The sequence below is a fragment of the Oxyura jamaicensis genome, chromosome 1, assembly GCF_011077185.1.
Source record: "Oxyura jamaicensis isolate SHBP4307 breed ruddy duck chromosome 1, BPBGC_Ojam_1.0, whole genome shotgun sequence".
Taxonomy (NCBI): domain Eukaryota; kingdom Metazoa; phylum Chordata; class Aves; order Anseriformes; family Anatidae; genus Oxyura; species Oxyura jamaicensis.
In genome coordinates, this window is record NC_048893.1 from 73530101 (window position 1) to 73541233 (window position 11133).

General features: G+C 48.0%; 2 protein-coding genes across 11 annotated transcripts in view; one reads left to right on the forward strand and one right to left on the reverse strand.

The window, feature by feature from the left end:
- Positions 1-8076, reverse strand: part of PPFIBP1 (PPFIA binding protein 1) — a 113776-nt gene extending 105700 nt beyond the window's left edge. For all 10 annotated transcript variants that reach the window (XM_035321318.1, XM_035321296.1, XM_035321288.1 and 7 more), the window contains exon 1: positions 7939-8076. The gene's annotated coding sequence lies outside the window, so the exon portion shown is untranslated. The remainder of the gene's footprint in view (positions 1-7938) is intronic.
- On the forward strand, positions 7769-9202 carry LOC118160595 (translation initiation factor IF-2-like). The gene is made up of 2 exons (XM_035315419.1): positions 7769-8537; positions 8758-9202. Exons 1-2 carry the CDS (start codon positions 7769-7771, stop codon positions 8826-8828), a joined length of 840 nt encoding a protein of 279 aa, XP_035171310.1. The 3' UTR covers positions 8829-9202.
- Positions 9203-11133: the final 1931 nt, after the last annotated feature.

Here is an 11133-nt window from a genome sequence, read left to right on the forward strand (position 1 = left end):
CTATACCAGGACTGTCAGAGGTTTCAGTGGTCCTGCCCAGCACTGCATGGGAGGTGGAACACTAACAGGACATGTCAGGAAACCTCTGAGAGGACATTTTTGGTTGGAACCTGTTAATAACACGTATCATACCTAAAGGAAGGGGTAAACCAATGTAAGCCACTATATGCTCTTTTTGGAGAGGACAAAAACCACAAAAACAGAAAAGAATCCCAGCCTAAGACAATAAATTATTTTTCATTGAAAGAAACAAGTTCTTAGACCCTAGCTTAGACAAGATACATAAATATGCATTTCTGAACTTTCACCTGATGTTTCCTTTAAAAACGTAAATTAAAAGTGCTATCACATGTTAAATTAACTTTGGTTACATAAAAAAAAAGCTGAATGGTTCTAAGATCCAACTGACAAGCCTTTTCAGATCCCTGCTCTGAACCAAAAACAACTTCCCACAGATTTAAATTAAGAGTTAAAAAATGCCTCCTCTGCTTAATGATGTTTTGGAAGCAGGATAGAAGGCACTACAAAGCTAGCACCCAACCATTGGGAGGCACCTAGATCCCATGTGCCTTTCCCAGAGATTAGCTGGTCAATGCACCCACCTCTTCCTAAGGCAGACCTTGCCCCACTGCGTGCACAACAGTGGACAGGAACTGCGGAGAAAACGTGAAGGGCCCCCTTGCAGCACAGAGAAGTCCCCAGGAGGTATGCTACCCAAAGCGCTTGTCAGCTGTGCTACAGAGGACCTTGCATTTTCAGCACATCAGCATCTTGGGAGGATTAAGTTTTTGTCTTGTTCTTATAAAAGGACCTCAATGTACCACCCCTCCCACCCTTTGAGCAAAAGCCTATCAGAGGTGCCTTCCGTAGAGAACAGAGAGCAAGAAGGCTCCAGCTGAGCAGCAGAGGGAGCAGAGCCATCCATTATGCCACCACCCCCCACCACAGCAGCCTGCCTTCCAGTGAGGACATTTGGATGGGGAATCCACTGGGTCCTAGCACCGGGATTGCTCCTGGCCCCCACACAGTCACCACTTCCCCAGCATGGCCCCATCCATGCCCTTGCCTCCATCTGCACCCTGTTTTCTGCAGCTCTCAGAGGCAACACACTCTGTGCACTTCTCCAGGATGGACACAAATAAACTAGTGCTACCTTTAAGCTAGGTGGTAGAGAAGACACTATGAATCTACCAGAAAGCCTTACACAGCAAGGTAGAACAGCAATCACATGGCTGGTATCTATTAATATCCCTCTACACTCTAACTGAAGAGATCCCAATTAGCTACATGCTCCCTCTTGTTGCCAACACTTCACCTCTGCAGGACTTTTTCATGACTTGAGTACCTGACCCAAGGCTAAGGGAAAACTGATTCTAGCAGCGTCCATACTGCAAGGGTGATTTTTACAAACCCACACTGTCTGTGCTGTTGTTGAGCTGTACGGAACCCATGACCAGTGCTACAGCCATGCAGGATAATAACTATGTTCAAAAACACAGCAACAGCTCAACGCTTTTGTACAATGAAGATAGTTTTTGTCACTTGCCGGTTCAGAGAGACGTTAATTATTAGCATCATGCTCTGCACAACCTTAATTTGATCCTACACACACCTTCACATGCCAATCTCATGACTCTGTGAAAACACAGAGAACAGCCTCCAAGGGCCTGCACATTCTTCTCCCCATACTCACACTCCTTGTGATTTAGGCCACTTAAAATAGCTCACCTGCTTCAACAATGCTTATACCTTTGAGGCTGGATTTCTCCCTGAACCTATAGCTACAGCTAATATGTACATATACTTTAGAGAGAAAGTATCAATTCAAGACTTCAGGAAAACACCTACCTAGACTTTCTGGACAACTCCAGATCCTTTGAATGGCACTGAAGTTCACTGAACCTTGGAGGTTCTGCTCAGTTCAATAGCTGCCTTGCCAAAAGACTTTCAGTGTCACATAGCACACAAAGTAAATCCAGCACATCCTCAAAGTCAGTGACTGACTGCAGGAACCTCACTCAGATCAACTGCTGGTTGTGCAGCAAGCATGTTGCCACTGCCCTTTCCCTTAGGGGTTGCCAGAAAAGCAGTAGCCAGCAATAAACCACAAGCCCCAGAAACTATCGCGATGAACTGAATGCAGCCTGCCCAAGCCACGGCTTGGTCACTCCCTTCAAGCATGAACATGATCAAACCTTAACCGTACCTCACTGCTGTAGAGAGAGAAACCAATTCCAAAGTTCTGCTGAGTTCTGCTTCAAGAGGCAAACACCAATAGAACAGCTTCTGATTCACTCCCTGAATTCTTCTCCTTGGACAAAAGAAAAAATACATAGTTATTTTTAAGGACCTTCTATTTGAATTTCAGAACTTGCCATGAGATGTCCTATTCCTCACACAAAGCCAGTCATTCAGCCCATGTATGTACAACCACATACAACTGTGAAATGTGTTCATTTGATTTGTGTCAGTATGGAACAATGCTAGGGCCACATGACGAAATATAACCTTCTATTTAAGAGAAACAGAGTGATTAGTGTATATAGTTCTAGTATCATGCAAAGGAACGGTCCAGCCATTTGTGTAAATAGAGGGTTTGAAAGGCGAACATTGAGACTCTAGTCTGGGAGATAAGAGGACCAAGGAGTTTTTTTTTAGGAAACTGCTGACTTTTGCATGGGACACTGCCCAAGCCTCTGATATCCGGCAAAGAGATCCCCCAGATAAGGAGAAAGGGGGAGTTGAAGGACGACCGAAGGACAAAGCCTGGGAGGAAGACTACGAGCCTTCAGCACAAGAGACCCCCAGAAAGTCCACCAGAGACTGATACGCACACGTCCAGAGAGGATTGGTATTCCGGGAACTAATTATAATAACCCTGCCTTTTCTAGGAATAGTGATGAATATGTATCAGCCACCTGATGTAAGAGGTGTGCATCTTGGTGGAGCAGAGACTCCAGGTGCACCCAGCACTGTTTGCTTGCCTCTATTCGCTTAATAAATTACAAACTTTAATTAGAGTTCTATTTGGGACTCAGTCATTTATCACACAACCACAAGTGAATCAGGTTCACTGGGCCATGCCCACCACACAGCACAGGGACAGCCATGTGTAAAGCTGTCATGGGATCACAGTCACCACCCTTCCCCAGGAAGGGATCCTGCTGCTAATTTGATAAGTTTGTGTGGTACACTTGTACCATGCTTTTGATGAAAGAGCAGAACATCTCTAGTCTACACCAGGGGCTGTTCCCTGTGGCCCTGAGACAACATGCAGGAAAAGATGCAGCATGCAAGCAACGAGGGCAAGATTTAGCGGCACTCCCCCCACAGAGCACCTCTCGTGGAGACAGTGCTGGTGAAACTTTAGCTCTTGTGGCCTGGAGGGACAAAGCAGTCAAAAGCAAGACAGCACAGGACTCCCACCCAGGGGAATAACTGCTGGGGATCAGTTGGGTTTGCCAGGCTGGACTGCACAGACCAAGCCCTTCCACATTCTCCTCCTGCCTTCTCCGTTACAGATGAAGGTGGCTAAGGAGGGCACAGAGAGAAGGAAGAATACAGCTATGGCTGGTTTCAAGACCTGTATCTAAATACATTTCCACTGAGGAAAGAAATAAACTCTTTACGTAATTGGTTTATGTTGGCCTTCTGACAGAAACAGAAGCAGAGCAGTTAGAAAAAGCATAACGCTTTAAAACACCACATTTTCCTCATGTACAACATAAGTCACAGAGGGACAAAATGCTCTGGAAGTTAAAGGTATCAGGTAATCACATATGCCCGTAGCAAGGGCAATGCATACAATCGGCAAGCAACTGAAAATCCACTGTGATGACTTAATTATTGATGGAAAATTCAATTCTTTACACAGAATTAAAGCTATGATCTTGGCAGCAAACACTGCTAGAAAAATAACAGACGTCCAGTCTTCTCTCTCTGAGCTGGACCAAAACACAAGACAACTGCAGAGAGAGGGATGGAAAAAGAGAGGTGGAAAACTGACACATCACTACCTGCATCTTGCTGTGTGTTCATGGCTGAACACCCTTGCTAGGGCACTCAGAGCAAGGAGAGAGCCTAGGCAAAGACCCCACGATAGGTGTTACAGCTCAGCGTATCCATCTGCTGAACTCTCAGTTGACTGAAGTTAGAGATGCAACAGCTGCTGATAACCCTGTGGCAAGAGGGTTGCCAAAAAGACCAAGCTTTAATCCCGGATTGGGTGCTGACTTCTCAAGAACCAGGAGATGTAATCTCTCAAAAGTAACACGCTGCCTTTCCTATGACAGGCTATAAAGATTCATGTTCATAAAACCACTCTTCATAAAAACAGCGTCTTCGAAGCGCTATCTGAACAGTGAACATCGTTGATTTCTGAGATCCTCCACTCACAGATCACCTGTTCAGCAGCGATCCTTCCAGCAGTATCGCTCACTGTCCTACCAAGGCACAGGGCAGGCTGATGCCCTCATCCTGCTGCAGCCAGAACAGTCAGCACACATGCAAAGACTGGCACAGGAGGAGAACGAGACATAGTATTTCTGTTAAGGAGACACCACAACACATAACCTGGGCTCTGGGCACAAAAATGGATGTACAGCAGGGCAAGGCAGGGTGTGAATTCATAATAGATGATGAATAAATGTTAAGTGAGTGCCTGGGTATAGACACCAGCAGTAAATAGGAGGCAAGACAATGTAGTTTACCTCTCTTGGACTGCATCCAAGAGCAGAGTTGCTAATGAGATAACTAATGGGATCTCAGAATGACAAATGGGGGGAAAACCACTCAGCCTAAGTATAGAAAGGTACTAAGTGGTTTTATTTATTAAGGTATTAGGTGTTTTTATTTATTAACACACAGCTGTACACAGAAGCTGCACACAAGAGCAAACACAACAATGCCTGCCTGCCAAAGCGAGGCCATACAGAAATAGGCCAGAACATTATCAGAGATCTTTAAAGAAGCAACAAAAGTTGAGCTTTGCTTTGAAACCGGTAAATAACAAAGGTACAGATGGATGAGAAGCAGCCACCTCAGGTATAGCAACCTAACCTGCACATTGCCATTTAGGAGCTGAGGCACAGGTCACCAGCACCTTAACAAAAGGCATGGAGATAGTCAGCAGTGGGACAGGGGCTTCATCGAACTAACACCACAGAAATTTCCAGGATGCTCCACTGCCTCCCTGAATCCTGACAGATATTTGGGCTATTTCCTTCTCTACCAAAAACTACTCCAAATCAACAGACTCCCTAGGAACGAGCATTTACTTTCTTGCACTCCTCTTACCCCATCCCAGGGGCTAAGGACACATTTTGGACAGTTGTATCAGACCTGTGACACAGGCACTTCTCTGTGCTCCCTCGCCATCACACAAAACACACAATTTGAAGCACCACGAAGGAAATTAGTAACTCTAATGGGTCAGCAGCAGCACTATCTTGTCCTCAGTAAGCCAGAGGTACACTTTGATGTCATCAGATCACTGTTAAGAAAGTAAACAAGCCACCTTTGTTCCAGAGCTCTTACTTCAGAGGAATAAGTTTCTCCTCATTGAAACTGTCTTGACTCCTTGATGCAAAAACCACAGACACCCTATGCTGGCAGATTTAAGACAAAACCTCATGCAGCATGCGGGACCATGCACATCAGTACATGGCGTTTCCTCTCCTCAGACCATCCTGACCCAGCTGGTGATCAGAGAGCAGATATGGTCCTCCTCATCACCGGCGAGCGATGGGACCAGGCTGGCAGCACCAGGTCAGAACTAACCTCAGCGTCCTGGGAATGGCTATCATTTCAGGAATGCCAAGTTATCTTCACAGACACAGCTTGCAAGCAAAGTCTCCCAGTACACCTCCAGAGATCTGTTAATCAGAACCTCATTACTTCCTGCAACACGTTTTAAACTGCAAAAGACAGCACAGCCCAAAGCAGAAACATGACTCGCATCTATGTAGGAACAGAAGATGACATTCAGCAGAGCCTTCTGCTCCATGTGACATCCCTGACCTCAAGGCACTCCACCCTGCATGGAAGCAGAAACGTTACTCGCAGATTTTTCTGCAGCACCAATCTACTGTGGACATGTGCAGAGAGCAGAGCAGCTCAAATGTTCTTCAGCTGATCTGCTAAACCTAGAACTGAGCCAGCACACAGAATGAAAACCCAGGACAAAACCGACTGAAGCTGAGGAGGTGCCTGAATCTGGCACGATGTATTTTGACTTGGGCTCTTGACAGAGTTACAGCAGCTGTGGAATACCTAACAGCACCTTGCTCAAAAGCAGCAGTGCCTCAGAATAGGAGCAATGCTGCTGGAGAGAGAGACGACTCTCACAGGCCCAGCTCTGCAGCCAAACACGTGCAGCTGACGCTGCCTTCAGGGAGGAGAGAAACAGCGGCTTTGTACTCCAGGCATGGCAACACTGATCTTTAAGAGCCACACAGCACATACTGAGTCAGTTTCTCACTGGCACACCAAACAATTCCCTCCGCTTCTAGGAGCTGATCTGCACCAAACAGCTTTTCAAGAAATTACACTAAATCCTGTTGTCAAAACTCTCCCAGGATGGCTTCCACCCAAACTGTGGAGCACTGCAGCTCCTCACTTCCTACCGACACAAAAAAGTCTCTCTTGACCAAAACGCTTGCCGGGTTTGGAACCAAAACTTAGAACAGATTTCAGTTTTCCTGGTTTCTGGGATGCCCCTGCAACCTGTCTGCAGTGCTGCCTCATGAATCTCACCAGTTTTACTGAAATCTGTATTCACGTTTTTATTGTAACTGCAAGCCACTTTTGTCCTTGACAAACATAAATCCTCAAGCGACGGCTGCTACCTTTAATAGAAGTAATAAATCTGGATTTGGCACACCGAAACATCTTGCTGTCAGATACTCGATCAGGTAAGCACAAAAAATAGTCTCATTCCAGGTGACCCATTTTTGCTGCTTAGTTTTTGGAATGCAGACATTCTCATTGCTCAATCGTGCTGCCATTTCAATACATGCCAGAGCTCACACGTTTTGCTGCTGGTAGTATCTGAGCTCAGGCTGAAATAAACAGAACCAGCAGAGTCTGAAGGCTCCAGACACAACTGAGTGCACGTCCCAAATACTGCATCTGTGTTTCCCCTAAATCACCTGCACTGTACTTCCACAGGAGAGCACAAGCATGATGTTATATCGCAGCTAAGCACTTAACAGAATGGCTTATTTCTTCCCATGGAAACAGCTACATAGGTACAAAGCACCTTTTCATTGCTACAGCTGCACCTCATCCAGGGTGTGAGCTAGCACAGCTATTTCAGCTCACCCAACTCCCAGAACTAAAAGAAACAGACGTAGAAAAAATAATTACAGGATGTAAGAACCCCAGGCCTTAAATCAAAACACATTTGCTCGTGCAGGATATGACTCCCAGCTGAAGCTTCACAGCACTCCTAACTACAGCGTCCCACCGCAGCCCGCACCGATGAAAGCAGAGGCTCCCGCTCCCCAAAACCTCCTAAACGCTACTCCGGGGACGAAAGCCAGCTCCAGGGCGCTCACCAGGGCCGACTCCAGCTCACCTCCAGCCGGGCTGCGGCGGGGTCACGTTCCCTCGCCCGGCCCGGGGGCGGCAACCCAGAGGGAGGGCAGCCGGGCTCCTCCGCCCAAGCCAGGCCAGGGCCGCGGGCGAGCGGTTCCAGGGGGGCCCGTGGGGCCGGGGTTAGGCGGCAGAGACCTCCTACGGGGACGGGAGCAGACAGCGGGGACCCCCTATGGGGCTGGGAGCCGTCCAGCTCCTAGGACGCCCGGCCAGGCGGTGGCCCCGGGCTCGGTGCCCGCACGGCGGCGGGACGGGACGGGGCGGGGCGGGGCGGCTGAGCTGGCTACGCCGGCTTCGTGCCGAGCCTCGGGAGCCCCCCGCAGGAGCCCGGCTCTCCCTTACCTGCTCCCGAAGCCGCGCCGGGCGCTCCCAGGTCGGCCGCGCCGGGCGCTCCCAGGTCGGCCGCGCCTCTACTTGCCGCCTGCTCCGGGCGGCCCCGCCTGGCACACGGTGGCCAGGACCCAGCGGGGCCGCGCCGCGCCGAGCGATCTGCTCGCTCCCCGCCCCGGGGCCGGGCCTCCCCGACGGGGCGGGCGGCAGCGCTGGGCCGGGCTGGGGCCCTGATTGGGCTCCACCGCAGTCACTCGGCCGGCCGAGGCAGGCGGGAAAGGAGGGAGCGGCGCCGGCAGCCCCCCGCCGCCCCTCAGCCACAGCCCCCAGGTGCCGGGTGGCTTCCCCCGGCTTCCTCCCGCCGCCTTCGCGCTTCGGCTGCCGGTTCTTGCTCTCTGCTGCCGGGCTGGGATACTATTCCGCATCCCTCGGACGGCTCCTGGGGAGCCCCAAGGGTCGATCATGGCACCCAGCTCCGTTGGCCAACGGGAGGACACCAGCCTTGCGCGCCTGGCGGCCAGGTCAACCCGCAGAGCCCGGGTTCGGGATTCACGACGCTAAATTTCTTTATTCCTGGAGCTCTTCCTCCCGTCCCCTCCTCCACAGGACGGGTTAGACAAAGCGCTTAATTTAATCGTTTTGGATGTGAAAAAGTGGTTTGGTTGTGCATCATTTCTGACTGTAACTTCTAAAAAAATATGAAATTTTCTATTCAGAACCACTTGGAAAGTAAACATTTTGAGTTCTCGACCTGATTTGGCTTGTGCCATTCACTGTTCAAGCACAGTTTACAGAGAGGAAAAGCTGATGCAAAACACCTTTTTCTGGCAGGTTACCAGCCTGCAGGGTTGCCACAAAGCTGGATGGAGTACATCACAGATTCAAGAGGGGTCAAGTCTTAGGCTGCAAGAAAACAAGGAAAGGCAGCCACATGGTTACTAATCCCTGGTTTTCCTTCTTATCTTCTAGTTCTTCCATCTCAAAACTTTGGTGGCTAACTACAGTTTTTGACATTGCTGTATCACATTCTACAGTTGGTCTTTTTGCCCATTTTCTCAAACCTTCATTGAAGCCATCAGTGTTACTGTTTTGCTCTGCAGCTTGCTGTTGGCTACACACTAGTGCTGGGTTCCTGGGTCCAGCTCTCCATCCTTTGTCCCTCTGGAGATGACTAGTGTTCACTCGCACCATAGCAGGCTGTTGGAACAACTGTTGATCTCCATGCCTTTTCAGTCAGTTTTCTGAGTCAACTATTCATTTCTGATAACTTTTTTTTTTTTTTAACACTTTAATTCAGAAAGTGAGGATTCTTATTAAAGTAATTCAGAAGAGCTTCATTAGGACGGCATACAAGTGAGGTTCATCTGAAGGCAAATCTGAGCTGACAGAACGTTTCAAACAACTGTTTGCATCAAAGAAAGTATCTTTGCAAGTTAAGACACATCTCTGATAAGGCTTTCTGGCATGCTTATCTCTCATCTCCCAAAATAGTTTAGCCTTTCCTGCTCAAGGCTGGTTTGCAAGGAAAGGTTGATTTTCTCTACCTTTGTGAAAATGTGGTATCTGAATGCAAGCATCTCAGAAGTCCCTCCTGTGAAGGCTGTGGGAGATCATGACAAATCAGAGTGTTTTCTAACATTTTTCATCGCTTGAGCAGATAAAGGGAAAGATCTTTTCCCTTGCTTACTGTGGTTGCAAATCAATAAATAATGTTAAGCACAGTATTTCAAGAGCTGCAGAGGCATTTTGAAGGTACAACAGATACTGACTTACACTGTCTTATGAATGTGGTGCTAGGAGTCATGCATTGACAGCATTGTACAGCGAAGAATGTGGGTTCATATATAAGCTGCTCCAGCACTGCCTGACCACCCACCTGGGCATCACTCTGTCCCTCATCAGGTTGCCAGCCTCACAGGAACCTCCCTAATGGGTTGGGTTGGTCTGAATGAGTGAAAAAATGACTTTTTCAGTTGGATCAGGCCCCCAAGATCCCTGCTGCAAAGCAGGCATTTGGAGCGTAGAGGCAGGGGCACAAGCAGGACCGTGCCATTCACCGGCAGCAACTGCAAGAGCAGATTAAACCCATTGCAAAATAGCCATTAATAGCACTCTTATTAAATCCCTGGTGTATCTACTCTGTTTTTGCTTTAACCTTCCTCCTGAATGATAAACATTTTTTGTTGTTTTTTAAACAGTTTTTAATGTGGTTATCCTTGCAACACTCACAGGCATCACTATCTCATTTTACAATTTAAGTGACTCATGCTGGAGTGTTCATGACTTCTAGTGATCCACACTTCAATTTTGCTCTCACCTGGAAGTCATCTGCTTTTTAGCAGCACAACAGTCATTAGCCCCATACCTCCATATCAGTGCTTCCTCATGGGCAGGGCTCCTAAATACAACAACAGTCTGTGTACACCACAGCCAATTCTATTTCATTTTATTTAAAATTTCAGCAGGTTGCTGAGGCCCAGAAGTCTTACGTTTAGACCTAAACCACTTCCTAAAGCACAACAGCTAGAAGAGCTGAGGGATCTTCTTCCACATGGGTGATGATTTCACACCTAGGCTGTGCATGTGCTTTCATTTCAGGAGAGCTTAAAAAGCAGATTTGGTGAGTAGCTCCCTGTGTTCACAGATGGGTGTTAACCCTGAAGCTGAGCCAGGGTGGTCTCAGGTCAGGTCTCTGCTTCTACATCCTCTGGCATGGCGATGTCAGTCAGAGCTGTGTGGGATCAGGCCCATCGGTGGCAGAGCAGTGCCAGCCAAAGCACCTTGTGCAGACATGAGGATAAGCAGAGAGAACCGTGCTTCTGTCAGGGTAGCTTATTTCACTCGAGGAAGCTGGAATTTGCCCACTCAGCAGAAATTGTTTTACTGTTAGAAGCTGCATCTATTTTGGGAATGATTGCTTTCTGACCAGCTATCATAGCTCTGCTGTCAGAGCTGTCCTGGCTTTCAGCTACCTTTAGTATCCTGGCTATTAAGCACTTAACTATCACAGAGCTAATTATCTGAGCCAAAACCTCAAGCTTATGTATGAAATTACGTTCAGTCCTGGGACAAAGCAGTGCACAGTTTCTAGCTGTCAAATCAATAATTTAGCTTTCCTCCTTATGTTTAAATTCTTGTATAAACCCTTCCTAAAAAGGAGAGGAAGAGAGGAGGTTCGGTGCCAATAGCATTGACTTACTCCACAGC

Coding starts and splice junctions, on each gene's coding strand:
- LOC118160595 (XM_035315419.1), top strand. CDS start 7,769: ATGGGGCTGGGAGCCGTCCAGCTCCTAGGACGCCCGGCCAGGCGGTGG. Junction 8,538..8,757: donor TCCCCTCCTCCACAGGACGG/GTTAGACAAAGC, acceptor TTTTTCTGGCAG/GTTACCAGCCTGCAGGGTTG.